Raw genomic sequence first — 17,020 nt, 5'->3', positions numbered from 1 at the left:
TGCATGTAAGACACTTTAAAGGATCAAACTGACTCAAACACAACCTCTAATGGAGCCAGTGAGTATGCTAAGAGGTATAGCTCTTGGTGCACACTGAGGACCCAGTGGAGTGGCCTGACATATGTCGGTTGAGCCATGAGTTGAAACAGGCCGAAATGCTTTAGCTACAATGCTGTGGGAAGTGCTGTCTGTGGTCCTGACAATGTGTGTTTTCCAGAATTCTCTCTGTGGCTGCAAGCTTCTGTCTGCAACCATCCCTCTGTAACATGACATCTCCAAGGCAGCATGGCAGACAACTGTCCCATCACCCATATCTGGAGGACAGCAGGAAGTGTGTTTGCCTGGAGATGGTGAACTGTGAACTGGCAGTAAATTACTCTGCTGCTGCAAAACAGGACAAGGGTCCCCTCCAGTGACATTCTTTCCCCATTCCCACAACCCCATTTTTACTAAAAACAAAGTTGTTACATCACTCTACCAATTTAGATATTGAAGGCTATTACCTCTGTCCGGCAGAGGTACACCCCTTCCCTTAATGCATATTCTAAAATAATGTTCTTTATTATTACTAATTGCATGGAATCTGCTCTTACTCAAAACAGACAACTTATTTAAAGCAGTAACGTCAGGAAAAAAACTTAAATAACATCATAAATGTGCTCATTAATGTGTAATTAAACCATTTAAGCTGTAGTTGTACCATTTATTTACAAAGTGATATCGTGAGAGTGACAGAGAATCAACTGGTGGCACTATGTGTTGAGCACACATCAAATGATGCTGCTGCTTGGCTGTGGAATTACGTCCGTTGGTGTGGACTAGGAATCTGGAGTATTAAATCATTTTGATCAGTCAGAGTTTGTTCATAGCATCATAAAAGAGATTTTTTTCATGGATAAATTTACAAACGTGACTAACCTAAATGATATTCAACTTTAAATTCCACGCCTCTTATTAACGTTTATCTCGTCTGAATTGGTCGCTAGCAAACAATACGTTTTATAATCGTATTCAACACAGCATCTTATTTTTAATGAGACAATCCCAGGGTATATAGTATCCCAGTCATAGAGCACCATGCATCTGCCACAGCTTTCATTAATTGTAGTCTAGATTAATCTGCCAGACAAACATAACTAGGATGTGGGACTCACCGAAAACAAGGGTGGCGATAGCCAGCAAGAAAGGGATAATTTATAAACCAGTAAAGAAATGGAGAACACAAACCAAGTGGTTCCTTACAAACTTCAAATAATGAAAACAGAAACACAGCTTCCGAGCACAGATTCGTCATTTTCACAAAACAATAAGTGTTACAATCACCACAAAACGAACCTTAAATTCGACACACGGTGTTGTGCTTTTTCTGCACATGCGTCTCGTATGGCACAGAGAAATAAATGACCGCAAGTCGCTGTGACACTCGCCCAGACCATTGGATATCAAAGTAAGCACCGGGAGGGTAATGCGCGCTTATACCTAAGCGATGCGCAGGAGCGTTCCTGATGCGAAAAGACCTCAGTCTGACAACACTGTTTATGGACTGCAGAGTTCCGTGAGATCGTCCGGAAGCTATGTGAGTGGAAAGTCAGGCAGTTGGTCCAGAACAGGTGACAGACGGAAATATACGTTCATAGTTGGACAGAAGACACGTCTTCGCTCACGGTGAAGAAACATTATGTAGGCTATAGTACTCGGCAGCGATAATAAAATTCTAAGGTATATTTAAGAAAACGACGCCACGAAACGTAATCCCTGATCTACTTGGATATTTTTCTTGTTTCAATGGATATGTATAGGCTAACCTACCTAAGCCGCCGGATAAATACTGATAAACGTTTGAATGACTGACGAAAGGAAATAACAAAACTACACCTGAAGCACAAAGGCTGGGCTGACACATTGGAGTTCGACTATATTTTTACTAACACTCAGAGGAAGAAAAAGAAGAAGAAGAGTAGAAGTTGTAGAGGATTTACATTTAATTTTAAAAGGACATCAAAGTCGCAGTCAGCCGTCCAGATGAAGTATTTTTTAGACGGCTGCTCGCTGATCGTGTTTTCCGGTGCAGACTCAAAGCGTGATGGGGGTCAATAACTGATCTTGCAGATCTTGAGATCCTGAGACAAGAAAGAAAAATATATCCAGTTTTCTCTTAACTATATGAGACACTGTCCTTAAGAAGCGGCGCATTCTCTTACTCCTAAAAAGAGCCTAATGCAACCCAAGCTAAGCTTTTCAAAAATATTGGATTTACACGAGTCTTTCCGATGATTAAGTAACTTTTTCGCAAAACACATTTAGCTATATCTTGCGTGTAAAGTGTTCTGGCGAATTTGCAATCCGGCAAAAATGCTGGACTGGCAAACTAATGATGGCTCATAAATTAATATTTTTGGAGTCAATGAAACATTAATTCCTAAAGACAGATAATAAATTGTCTCTCGTCGATGTGCAAAGTAGCTGTTTTTGACAAGACGTCTCTCAGTGTGGCGACAACTTCTACGACGTGGGTGTGAAATTTAAACGACACCCAGAAAGAAATCGGAAAATGTCTTGTGTCCTTCTCCTGCAGGTGAGTCCGTGCGTGGAAAGGGGCGTCTACTTCCAAACTTTCAGGTTCAGCATGAACTGTTCCCAGAGGTAGCATATTTTGTTTTTGTTATTGCGACGGTCGTTGTTGTTATTCCATCTTCTGAGAAAATTGAAATGTGTTTGAATTTCGACCAGTCTTGGTAATTGTAACGTTCCTGTTACTGGTAGTTAGTGCTGTTGCACATGATTTTTTTGTTAATCATATTATTAATCCATGTCATCATTTGTCTTAGATTTCTGGTCCTTATATGTTTGCCAGATTGAACTAAAACCACCTGGCTAGTGTGGAGTTTCTACAGTTTTAATTTTTCGGGATTTTTGTTGTTTACCACAACATTGCCTGTGATCTCCGACTCTCCGACATGATTTTACAGACAGGACTTCAACGCTTTATCTTTGGTCGAGTTTACCCTGAGCGTGCGGTTTTTTTTATTTATTTATTTTTTTTTTTTACTCAAACCGAGATTTGAAAAAAAAAGTATTCAGTTATGTCGAAAAGTATGGTTTGTGTCTAGTGGATATTAGGCTAACACGAGCGTCACAGTCTGACACACAGTGATTGTATCTTATCGTTCAAAGATTATCTGCGAGTAACCGTCATCAAACAGCACTATACTTTTTCTTTTACAAATTATTGGTTGGTGGAGCGGCGCTATGGTGGTTAATCATAAACGTTTTGCTTCCATGTATTTTATTTGGATACATAAGCGTTAGTCAGGGGCATGCAATGTCCACTTTCGAACCTGTATCACCAGTACCTGGTTCTTAGAGAAAAAAAAAAACCGATACATTGCACCTTCAATTGAAACACACAATTGCTAAAGCAAAGGAACATACAACAGGGAATCAAATGCATAAAAGTAAGTTTAAAGAGAATTGCACACAGAAAGGCATGAAGCCTGTTTTTGTTGTTTCATTTTTTTTCATTGCTTCATTTTTCTCCTTTTAAAAATATTATTGTTACACAGTTTCCATGTTTTTTTTTTGTCATCAGTCATTTTATTATGTATTGAGGAGATAGTACTCTGGTTAAATCAGTGGTACAAGGCTAAATAAAACCAACTTAAGTGAAAATAAATTACTAACAAGAAATATATATATAAAAGAGTTAGATTATTTGTAGTTAAATCCTTCATCCTAATGAGCAACTGTACTTAAACATTGCTTTACCCTGGCTAATTCTGGTTTAAATCCAGCAAAAACATCTTTGTCACATTTGTTCACATTTTAAATATGCTCTCTATGTGTGGCAGCATATGATGGATTATTTATAAAAGTATCATGTGTTGCTCAACAATTAAAACAAAAGCAGGGTTGCTGTCTGTGCACAGGCGTCATCATTTGCCATAATACACCCTCTTGCCACAAGGCAATGAGGTGGAAGAAGACCTCCTATAACACATTCATTGAGAATACCAATTGCAAATGCTTACAGCTGAGTCTTGATAACCAGTGACTTCATTTTAGGATCATTTAGAAGCCATTTGACTTTTAAGCAGTTGTCAGTATAGTGCTCCTGTTTCCTGGCAATGGTGTAGATTATTATTATTATTATTATTATTATTATTATTATTATTCATGAGATAGTCTACTCAACAAAATCTAGAATTGTTTGGATATATAGACACCCATTTGAATTCAGGAATACAATGTCACATACTTACAACAGCACAATTAACATACTATGAATTAATCACAACTAAAATTAGAAGAGGTCGTTTCTGTGAAATCCAAAAATAAATCCAAAAATAAAATTTGAATAAATCATATCAATCATTAGAAAGATTAATCAAACAGCAAATTTGATTAGGCAGCACAGTGGATCAGTGGTTAGCACTGTTGCCTCACAGCAAGAAGGTCCTGGGTCCGAATCCTGTCCTGTCCCAGGTCCTTTCTGTGTGGAGTTTGCATGTTCTCCCCATGTTTGTGTGGGTGTCTGGTGGGCGCTCCGGTTTCCTCCCACCATCAAAAGGGATGCATGTTTAGAGTTAATACCCCTGTCAGTGCCCTTCACCAAGGCACTGGCAAAAGAACTGGAGTTGGTCCCTGGGCGCTGCACTGCGGCTGCCCACTGCTCCTAGCTCCTGGTGTGTGTGTGCTCACTGCTCACTGTGTGTGTAGGATGGGTCAAATGCAGAGGACAAATTTCCCCATGGGGGATCAATAAAGTATACTATTATTATTATTATTATTATTATTATTAAAGTAGGAATTGATTTTGAAGATGTCACTGGCCCTGAGGAAGCAGTGCTTGTTTCCCCTCATAGAACCTGCACATTGCATGTATAATCCTTACTTGTACTGCAGCAGAATGTGGGCTGGTCAAACACCAGGTCAGCGCTCATGCTGGCAGTCCTGTTAAAACATTACATTGTGAATCTTGTGAGATCGTTTTTCTCAAACTCAGCACATGCTATGCCATGCATGCTGAGAGTTTCAAAATCACAACGTTGTAGTCGAAAATGAAAAACTTCTCAGCTTTCAGGTCCTCACTGTTAGACTCTTGAGAGGACTGAGGGTCCTCATTGATGCAAAAGATACTTGTGCTTGTCTCAGACTGCCTTTTTGTGTTTCTTGAGAATGAAAGATCTCCTGACTTACCTCTATCAATGTGGAGTTAAATCTATATCTTGTATTAATCTACTGCATTAGAATACGTAAGTTATTGTACAATTAGATTGAGTTGGGTTTTGTAAAGTGAATTCCTTCCTCATCATGAGGAGGTGATCTGTGATTCTCTGTACTGTATGCAGTTGCTGGACAGATGTACTAGTTTGTTGAACTTACTTATGCTTGAATGTCTGTAGCATATTGGATGACTAGAGTGTTTGTAGAAAGACTTGCCAGAGTCAGACTTCTCCGAGTAATGGGACATGAGAGTTCCTTTCAACAGACTTCACATGAAGCAGAGGTTGTAAACAATTCACAATGTCACAATGTGTACTGCTGTGTCAAGCTTAAGGCCCAGATTCAGTTTCACCGCTTCAGTGGTTAAGCCTGGGTGAATAGGTCCCATTTAAGTCTACAAAACATTACCTGTGATTTGTGAATGGAAAGGATTTCTTTGTCTTTTAAGCAAATCTGTCAGCATGTAAAGATTGTTTCACTGTGAGAAAGGGGTCTCAGTTACATAACTCTCCCGTGAAATGGTAATTTGAATCAAGATGAAGAGCACACTCATTTACAGTGTGCTTTCCCTCTCTAAAAGGCAAGCGTGGCTGGTGTAACTAAATGCAGAAAGTTGGCAAGCCTGGACATGCCACACTGATCACAATCATGTGAATACACTAGTGATGTGGAGCAAGAAGGGATAAAGGCTAGCACTCTGTTCCTTTGCAGACGTTTGATCTGGTCACATTGTCATGTTCATGACTTAATTAACTGAAGGGCTCACTTATCGTAATTTGATAATAATATGGGTAGTACAGTACCAGACACCTGTGCTAGGACAATGGGTATGAGACGTTGGTTAATTGCACTTGATTTGTGCTAGTCACAACTTGTTTTGTCTGGCTTGGAGTTGCACCCCCATTAAAACAAATGCAAACATTAAAAGAAATCTGTTCTTTTGGTTAGAGGTGAACTCTGCATAATTATAAAAGTATTCAGCACAGTTGCTTCTGTGTTTGTTTTCAAATTACTGTAGAAGGTGCTGCATCAAAGCATTTTGTTCATTCTCTAATTAACAATGAATATTAATCCTGTTGGTGCAGAAATACATTAAATGCAACTGCATGGTTAATGATTTCTGGATATCAGTTATCCATTATAGGGCATTGCTGGGTCTACCTCTGAATATCTGATCTAAAATTCCTGAAATGTTTGGGAATAACTTAGGGCATACTTTACACAGACACCCTTCACATGCACGTTCAGCTTTCTGTTGTTGTTTTTTTGTGTGTACTTGTTAAATAAGTTACGTAACAGCACAGAGTGATGTCTTCTGAAGTGAAAAAATCAAAGCCCATCTTACTCGTGGTTAAGGAAATAATCTATCAAATATTATGATAAATGATCTTTTTATCCACTAGAGCAAAAAAAAAAAAAACATAATAGTCATGGAGTGCTACGTGTTATTTATTTATTATTTATACATGAAATTGCCCATTTTCAATTTCAGATAAAGAACTTATATTTCAATTGGCCAGTTATGCTGTAGAGTCACCTTGTGAATTGTTGTAATTAAGAGAACATAATTACCACACAATTATGAAGAAAATATTTTAGCTATTGTATATCTTTCTATAGATTAGCTTATAGTGTAGCTAACTAACTATTCATCAAATGGTGTATCCATTGTGAACAAAAAATATAATCTAACAAAGAAAAATGGAAACTATCAGCTAAAATGGTCTTTTAAAGCCTACTCCTGGTACTGTTGTAGACTTGTTGCCATAGACATACTTACTAGGCTTGGTGCAGTTGCTCATTGATGAAGCATTGGAAGAGAGACTGGAAGTTTACTGTATAAACTGAAAGATGAGCCACTGTATTACAGCATGCATACATAGTACTTTTTTACTGGGTATTTTTGCAAGAGGGACTGAAATTCTGAGATTCATCCCTATGTTATTTATTTATTTTCTGTATTATGCAGGAGTACAGCTATCTCAGCTGTGCCATTCTAACTCTTCCCACAACAGGAACAAAAGCATGCTAGAATGTTTGTTTCAAATGTTTCATTGTCGTCAAAGTTTTGATTTGCACACACGGCGGACTGTAAGCTACCTTCTGTTTAAAGTCTCTGTTGTTCTCTTCTTCTTGGATGTGTTGGTGTAACTACATAGACACCCCAATCTACATACCTGAACAACCACCCTTTAAATTGAAAAACTCCAACTGTTTATGGGGATTTATGATACATGCTGGTTATCCTTCAAGTCTCTATGCTGTAACACTGTAACAGCAAACTAAACTAGTAACTACAACTAGTAACTACAAACTGTTTGCTAAACTAGTAATATCTGTAAAACACTATCCATTATGCAAATTTGCAGAATGTTTGTGAGAACAGAATAAATATATGTCCATGGCTCAGTGTGTCTTGAAACAGGGACACTTAATAAACTGTTCCTCATGGAAGTATTTGCTGAGTTTAATATTAAGTCTAGCAACCAAATAAGTGAAAGTATATCTGTGTTTGTTGCATTTGCAGTTACATACAGGTTAAGCAACATTTCATCCTCTTATACCATCAGGCAAAGGAGAAAAGAAGTTCAGTTAATCCACTATACCTTTCATTCATTAATATCCTCATAAGGGAAACTATACCTGCTCGAACATCCCAGAACCCAATTTCATAAGTCTGTTTGTATGAGATGAAATCTTTGAAGTTCTCTAAAAATTACCATGTGAATAGGAATGCATGAGGTTTGCAACACAATTACTGAGTAAAAAGTCAGGATCTAATACGCACTTCGTACTTTACTGCTGTTTCATCATAACAAGCTTAAGCATCTTCAGTTAATTGTAAAGGCAGGAGTTCTCTGCAGTAGTGGGTGCAAAGAATACTGACGTTTGCTCTAGCTCAGAGCCTGTGACCTTTTTGTTTATCATAGTTAAGACCGTTCAGCAATACAGAGGCGCAGTAGATGAAGGCCAGACAAAGTCATTGGTGCACTTTATGAACAGATGAAAAACAGAAAAGAAAACAAAGTTTAAGGTGCTGCCAAGCACCAGTTACTTTCAATCATATTTTCTGGCCTTGTCCTGTGCTGATCCATTTTGGTCTTCCAAAACTGAGTTCTTTGTACTTACATGATAGATCCATAAACCCTAGCTTTTCAGCTGTAACCCATGAGGATGTCATAAATACTAAACAGCAGTCTAATACATAATCATTACCGTATCCTTGCTTCCCAATCAATTACGGTATTGCCTGTCCTCAGATTTGTAACAGCACTAAGAGGGAATGATGCATCTCAAAACCGAGACCAGGTACAGTGTTTGGAAGCTTGCACCTTCCTTCTATGCCTAAACTTGATCTGTACTTTTGTCATGTCTTCTAGCCATGCCTTCTCTAGTATGTTTCAAAGAGCAATGCAAACTCTCCACTATTGTGGCCATGTACAATTGTATACTCTGTTGAGTGGCCATGAGTCCACATCTGTCTAATTTTTTTTGCTTGGATTCCTGACCACATCCAAGTCTGAATGCTGCCAGCATGGTGACATCTGTGATCATCTCCTATTCTTGGGGTCCTTTTGCCCATATCTCATTTGTTCTTGTGCATACAGTTTCAGCTGGAGTCACTGAGCACCAAAGCAAGCTAAGTGCTGTATGCTGCTGCTGAAGCTGACCCAGTCTTGCATGAGACACATCAAGTATCACAGCTCTCTATCCATCACCTTCAGCTGTGCTCCTTTTGAATGGATGCACATGCACATACCACACAGGCTGCAACATACTCTTATGTGCACACACCACATGAGAATGCACACAAACAGTAAACCAATCTGACAGCACTGGCTGGCTGAAGATTAAGCTGAGTTCATCTTGACAGGCACAGATACCACCGGTAAGGTAACGTAGCTCTGATGGGTCAGGGTCAGAGTGTCACAGGGTCTTAAAAACACTGGGAAAAAAATGAGGAGACAAGCAGCTCCTTCCAATCAATTAAGCCCATGACTAGGTCTACTATTATTTATTCCTGTGGCATATTTCTCCTTTGTTTTCATGACATTCAACCACTTCTTGTATGTCATTCTCAACAAATTAGTAACACATACTGGTGGTGGGCCTCTTAGGTCTATTGAACTTGTTCTGGCACTTCCTCATCTCTGCTTTATGAGCCCAGGACAGTGTTACATTGTGAGATATCAGCTCTCTATCAGCTCTCTAGTGTTCACCTATAGGTGTGTGTACCCTCTCCCCCTCCCCAGTAGATTTATACCTGGTTATCTGAGTTATAACTGGACATCACTGGCCTGAAAGGAACATGTAGACAGAAGACACAAGGCACCAAAGGATGTAGTGTGGCCTAAAACCCCTGGGTTTGTTTTTGAACACCTGTACAGGTTTGCACAGGCTGCCTTGCCTGTAGAGGTTGTTAGTGATTGTAATGTAGACACACAGTTTATGAATGGTTTCTTGCTCCCTTAACCCTGAGACCCTAACCTTCATTCAGCAACGCAAAGCACTGAGGACTGTGGACACTGGCATATATGCTGTTTTTTCCATTTGTTTTTCCCAAAAAATATGATAAATATAAAAGGCTAAAATCTGTTTCTCTCTGAGAATGTGGAGAGAGTGTGCTTTGATTTAGGCCTTTGTTCAACACGTCTGTCTTGTAATTGAAGTTGTCTCCAGCCCTTTGACTTCTCCTTTTCCATCACTTTTGGCAAAGGTTAATGATACTTTTATTACCCATCTTTAAATATCGCAGCTCATTAAAACATAATGGCAACTCATCATCAAAGCTGGTGACGTGGCCAACTTTCTTACTCTTTTAAAGTCTCCCTGGAAGGTCAATGGCATACATTGCTCCCTGACACATTGGCCTGGATCCAGCAAGAGGTCACATTCCTCATTTTTCAGAGTGCTCCTAGGTAGCTGTATATTTGTGAAATCTGTGCAATGTGCTGCTTCACTATGGTAATTTATTTTAGAGCTGTGAACAGTTGTTGAATGGTCTCTTTCATTGATAATGGTTGATAGTTACTGTCTCCAGGGTGCAAGAACTCCGTCTCAATGATAATGGGTAAGGCCTGCACCTTCAGGGTGTGTTGCAGATTATAGGGATTGTGTTCTTCACTGTGTGAAGGCTTCATTGCACTTTAACATGGTTGTCCCTCTTTGTGCTCTTAACACAGTCGAGTTTGACATTTCAAAGAGGTCAAGGTATTGCTGCATATTTGGAACACATACAGGAATAAGGGCACTGTTTTGGATTGTCTTGTGAGGTAGTGTAGTTTAGGCTTTAATTAGTCCATTTGTTGTCAGTGAAAAACAAGTTAGAAGACATGGCTCATGCTTTAACGTAGCTTCATTTTAGAGTTTTTTGTGCACAAGAATAGCATACTCACTTCAGGTATATGTGTGGGTATGACAGCAATGAGTGCAGTTTGTTCCAGTGGATATCAAGCCAAAAGAGATGTGTGTGGATGAACTGGGCCTACGGGTATCTTTGAATGCTGAAGAAAACCCTCTCAGCGCCTGTGCTCAGGAGTTCAAATCCTCACCGCATTAGTGAAGCAATGACTGGGATTTGACCTACAGCACACTGTTCCTGGACTGAAGAGGGCTATAGACCCCTGAAATCCACAGGCTAAACCAACACTGATACCAAGACAACCGCATCCACCTCTAATGTGAAGCTCTGAGCAGGAGGATTTGCCACTTGACCTTAAGTGAAGTGGAAGGAAAAGAAAATGCCTCTAGCTGTTGCCATCAGGGAAACATATGGCAAAGGATCTTCCACATGCATTTAACCAATTTGCTGCTTTTTTGCATCTGTTTCATTCCACTTCACATGTAATGCCTCTCTTCCATTTTTCCTTCCTTCAAACCACTTAAAAACACAAACCTGAAAGCCCAATTGCATTTCAAATTTGAATGAGCACTTTACATCAGATGCATGTAATTTCAAAGAGGACTTCAACTATATGAAGGTAGAACTTTGCAACATTTAGTTGTAATGGTATGTGATGATTTTCACCTGTTCACTATGACTACGGATAAAATCATTACATGTAAATATGCAAGAGCAGCAGTGTGGTGTTGTCTTGTCAGTCCTGTTATGTTGCTTTGCGACATCCAATAGCATAATTTCTGAACTGAATGTCATGTTATATGTAAGAGCTAAACTGTGTAAATTACCCTGGATAAGGGCATCTAATAAGGAAGTAAAGAACTATGTAAAGTTCTTTCTACTTGATTTTACACGTAGTTGTCGGAGTCTTCAGCCTTCCAGTCTCTACATATTCTCTCTGTCATGCAGCCACATTTGTGAACAGGTTGTATTGTTTTCCCATGGTATCATACAAACAATCTAAACATATAGATCCATTTCCATGGTCTTATTTGTGAATACTTAGAACTAAACCAACACTAATAGCCCATGTGCTAATATTCTTCTATATTTTGCTCTGATTATACGTCGCCATTTTATCTTATTATGAAATAGTAAAGCATTTTGTATTACCTAAAACTCGCTACAGTGCCCTCCAAAAGTATATTAACGGTAGAGTGGAATTTGATATTTTTTGTAATGTAGGCATGTGAGATCAAAAAATGATTATGAGACCAAAGTAGAGACTAGCTTTTATTTCATGCTATTTACATGTACATACATTTTTATCATTTTATAGAAAGAGCCATTTTAATGTTTAATCCCCTTTTTTCATATGTGCAAATGTAGGTTAACAGATGAATTTCAAAACAAATCAAAGTGATAAGGTCTAATATTTGGTTTCATAGCCCTGTGATGCAATGACTGCATCAAGTCTACGACCCATTGACATTACCAAACGTGTGGTATCTTCTTTGGAAATGCTTTTCCAGGCCTTCACTGTAGCTGCTTTTGGTTGATGTTTGTTACGGGGGCTCTTTGTCTTCAATTTCCTCTTCAGCAAGTAAAATGCATGCTCAATTGGATTTAGGTCTGGTGATTGACTTGGCCAGTCTAAAACCTTCCACTTTTTGTCATTGATAGAAGCTTTGGTTGCTCAGGCAGTGTTTGGGGTCATTGTCTTGTTGCAGGATGAAGCACCGGCCAATGAGACTGGAGGAATTGCTTTGTACATAGCCAGAAAAAATCCGTCTGAACACTTCTGAATTCATCCTGCTGCTGCCATTATCTGTTACATCAATAAAGATGAGTGAGCCGGTTCCAGAAGCAGTATACCCTCTATAAATCTGCTGTCAAAGTCTTCTGCAAACAGTGGATTGTGATGCTTTCACACCTGCCCTCTGTAGACTGGAGGTGATGTCACTGTCCATTGTTTTATAGTTTTTATTCACAGCTCTTAGGATTTTTCTGTCATCAGCTGCAGTTGTTCTCCATGGGCGACCTGCTCTGTGTTTATTTTGAAGTCCACTAGTGGTTTTTTCAGAACTTTCCAAACTGCTGTACTTGATATAGCCATCTCCTGTGCTATGGTTCTTAATGACACTTTTTGTTCTCTCTTCTTACAGATTAGCTGTTAGTTTAGTTTAGTTACAGATTAGTTTTTCTGCCATAGTCAGTTCTCTGGTTTTCATGCTGATGTATGCCTTCTTGCTCCAAATGCAATATCCACAGATGAAAATATCATCAGGCTAGACACCCGCTTCCCTTTTATGTGTGAACAATCCATGCAAAAGGAAACACCTGAGCAACAAGTTAGACCTGTCAGTCATTTGTTAACTTACTTTTGCACACCTTAAGAAATGAGGGCACTCAACACAAATGTATGTGCATATAAATAAAAGCTGCTAGTTTCTACTTTTATTTCACAGTCATCAATTTCAGGAAAGCTAATTGCATTTAGCTTTACTACTTCAAGCTAGCTAGTAACAGCAGCCAGCAAATCCATTTTTCAATGGACTATATGAAATGTGACTGTTTTGGGTAAGACATTCATGAATGAATTCTTCATTTCATCAAAAAGGTTGCATTTCTTTTACCTAGAAAGCATTAGGAGTGTTAGTAGCAGTAGGAGGTTTTATAACCAGATAGCATATATGATTTTCAGTGTTAAGCAAAGGTAAATAAAGTCATGTCACAAACTACAAATGTGGTTAATCTAGAAGAACTAAATCACTAAATGTGTATTTGTCAGATTTGCTCTTGTTCTTCTGCTCTTGTTCACTTGATGCTAGTTTGCATCAAGTGAACTATAGTTGTGGAAGGTTTCTTGTCTGTATCTGTTTCACTACATTAAGTCTCATTAAGTGTTTTGTTAAAGATTTCCCCATGGTGCATTTTAGAATGTCTCTGAGTAATGATAATATGGTTTTATGTAACATTTGAACCTACGGGCCATAACAAAGTGTTTAAAAATATGACACTAAAAGGTTTTGGGATATAAAGGGAGGACATTTGAAACCAGGTTCTTCTGTACCATGAAACTGACATACTACAACTAAAACAGCTTAACTTGGTGCAGAGCCAAAGTCACTAGGCAGCAACACAGCTCTGGTTTCACATAAAAAACACATGGTCAAAAAACCCCACTTGACACAAACATGGGAACATTTGAGCTACTGTAAACAAAGGCACTTCCCAGAACTCTGGTCCAAATAATTCCAAAGACTATCCTTCCATTCTCGTCAAAGCTCAGCTTTATCAACACACAAATAAGTTCTGAAGGCTTGATATGATATATAAATAACACTGCACCATGAAGCACACATAAATATTTGTGAGCACAATGTGAGAGTCAAAGCACTGAGGTGTAAGTCTGCTTTCCCTTGAGCCTCTGATTCTTTCATGCTGAACAACATTATTTGGCCCTGGAGCATGTTTACTCGGAGGATGCCATTTTTCCCCTCTTTTGCTCAGAAGCCCTGTTGACAGTTGAGAGGCCTGCAAACATAAATCTACATTTAGCAGAAGTTCAGTTCCTATGTGGTATCTGCAAAGTATTTTTTGTTCTTTGCTGATTACGACATACTGAGAAAAGCCAGAAAGATTGATGGCAACTGCATTGCGTATCAGGTTATAATAAAAACTGGATGCAGTACAGAATAACCATTTTCACAAGACTTTGGGCTATTCAGTCCATTCAGTATTGGCATCCGAGGGTCCCAAAAGGTTTTACTACATCTTGCAAAGGCATCCCTGTCCAGGCATGCCATGGATGTGGTGTCAAAAACTAGCTGAACTGCATTACTATAGTCTATCCTAATTGGAGACACAATTCCTTTATTCTGGTTTAAATAAAATGTGTTGGTTTTGGCACTCCACTTAAACCAACAAAACAAAAACACCTACACCCACACCTTTATTAACAGTACACATTATGTACACATTAAATTTGCTGCCAACCTGAACTTTCACATTTCATGTTAAATATCATAGCTGTGTTCCATGTCTATAGCAGCAAGGACTACCTGCAGGGCCAGCATTATGACTGCTGATGTCATCTAAGTCAAGGGTCTACAAAAGGCCATAAGATATCCACTGTCTGCTATCCTCACATTTCTGTAGCAAGAAGGTTATGCATTACACAAATAGTCTGCTTGTTACAAAATATTCTCAGATTCATTAATTCATTTGCTTATTGTGGCCATATATTTTGATCTCCTAATGGTCTAACAATTAACTGTAGTAAAATTCAAACCCGCTGGCTAAACAGATGATGAGCTGATGTTTAAGTGTATGATAGCTAATTCAAGACAGCTGCCAAATCATGTGACTTATCCTTATGTCATGAAGATGGGAGTTATTGCTGTTAGAAAGGAAAGTATGCACATGAAGTTTCAAGTATTGAAAATGCACTGTTTTGAAAGAAGAACACATTTGCTTTGAACAAGAAAAAAAATGGCCAATACAAAGTAAACACTAGTGAGGAGATGACAGCACTGTTGCTGACACACCGAAGTATGCAGTTTGTTGACTCCTCAGGGACAGTATGATGTCTGCTGAAACCCATGTCTGGGGAGATGAGTATAGCTGTTCTAAACCTGCTGCTCAGTATTACTCAGAGATTAAACTAATGATGATGGAGCTAAAGGACTTAATATGAGCATACCTGACAGACAGAGAGGGAAAAAACGATAACTTTATGATGAAATCAGCTCAGGGCACTCGTGAGAACAGGTGAATCATTCCTCTGAATTGATTGGCTTATGGCTGTTGTGTGCAAAATGAAGCATGAACATGTATTATTTCCCGTGTTGAAGCTATTACATACATTAATAAATTGTGACATCAGTAATATCTTTTATCCTGCATTCCCTCAATATCTTTTATCCTGAATTTCCTCAATATACCTTTTTAACTTCTGAGATTTTAACCTTCACTTTTTCAGAATGCATTTGCCACCTTGTACATAGGGGGAATATTTAGGTAACTGCCAAAGAGGAGCTGCCAACAAAAATAAGTGAAAGTTACATTTCAATATGTCAAATGTTGAAACTGAAACAAAACCATCTGTTGTATTATTGTCCTGAGGCTGATATCATATCAGTTACCATAAATCGATACCAAATTAGTTGTGTGGAGTAATTCCATTGTCCTCCACAAACCTGCCATTTTTTCTCAATAAATTCTCTGGATTTTATTGCCATTTTATTGCCATTTCTCAGTTCATTTTAGGATCTCCATGCCATTTATTTGTTTTGTTTTTTCATTTCTATAAATAAATCACACATAGCATTTGGTTTATGTGCATCTCCCTCAGTTATATTTAGGTGAATAGAATATAGAGCTGTTACAATGCCCTGTTTCTATTCAGGTCAAGGTCTGCACAGCTTGTTGGCTTAGGTTCCAATTTAGGTGAGGTGCCACACACAGCTTGGCTCTCAACCTTCCATTTACATTCAAAATCATTACTGTGATAATACAGGCCATTAAATACCAAAATAGAAAAACAGCCTTCCATTTACCTTTTGTTACTGGACTAATTTTGCTGCTTCCACTGCACACTTAGGTAAAAAGAAAAGATGACCTATCCACATCACATGTAAAAAGGGCCAAACTGCAGCTGTTTTCCATTCAATTACGCAGTCTACTTTTATTGTCAAACATCAGTGTAATTCAACAGAGTCAACAGAAATCAACTAAAACTGACTACTAGTTAAGATTGAAAGCATTGGTTGTATAGAACTAAACAAGGTCATTGAATCATACAACAAAGGAATGGATAAAGGATTATGTTTGGCCACGTTGAAACATTTGATGTTAAGCCAGTGATTAAGTCTGGAGGCTCAATGTGAAGTTCCAGCCCATTATTTGCTGGAATCAATAAAGACTGTCAAGAATTTGTAATTCATTAATGAGGCCCATGAAACCAAAACATTTTAGTATTTATAAACTAAAATATTACACAGACAGTGACTCATTGATATTTGTTTTATATAAAAAAAAACATTGAACAAAATTATCACCTTCATGTGAATCTGTTATCATGGATTACGCATTATGCATATGAGACCTGAGATGAAAAGAAGATCACAACAGATTAGAGAAATTCAATCTAGAACTGACACAGGTTGCAGCAGTCAATGTCAGCCTTGAAATCACTGAAAGCCAAGAAGCTACCTTTTTAACATTTTTTCATGTGTTAATATTTTTATGGGCTCTTTAAATATGCAGTGCCATCATCAAGACAAAATCAAAGATAAGACTTGAAAAGAAGTTTTAGCTTTCAGCATTTGCAGTGCATTTTATCGTACTAATCTTTCTTCATGTTTTTCAAGGTTGTGATGTAATTGTATGTACTCTTATTGCATGTACTGTTATGCTGGTGCTTTTGAACATGGTTGGGGGGTAGGGGGGTGT

At 38.4% G+C, this 17,020-nt stretch overlaps 1 protein-coding gene across 2 annotated transcripts in view; it reads left to right on the top strand.

The window, feature by feature from the left end:
• Nucleotides 1-2,265: 2,265 nt before the first annotated feature.
• LOC118776655 (corticotropin-releasing factor receptor 1-like) overlaps nt 2,266-17,020 on the top strand; it is a 78,146-nt gene continuing 63,391 nt past the window's right edge. For both annotated transcript variants that reach the window (XM_036527138.1, XM_036527146.1), the window contains exon 1: nt 2,266-2,575. In XM_036527138.1, coding sequence (XP_036383031.1) covers nt 2,552-2,575 — 24 coding nt within the window. In that variant the 5' untranslated portion in view covers nt 2,266-2,551. The remainder of the gene's footprint in view (nt 2,576-17,020) is intronic.

Source organism: Megalops cyprinoides, chromosome 1 (assembly GCF_013368585.1).
Source record: "Megalops cyprinoides isolate fMegCyp1 chromosome 1, fMegCyp1.pri, whole genome shotgun sequence".
Classification (NCBI taxonomy): domain Eukaryota; kingdom Metazoa; phylum Chordata; class Actinopteri; order Elopiformes; family Megalopidae; genus Megalops; species Megalops cyprinoides.
Note: the sequence above shows the minus strand (reverse complement) of the source record. Positions and strands in the feature narration are given on the sequence as shown.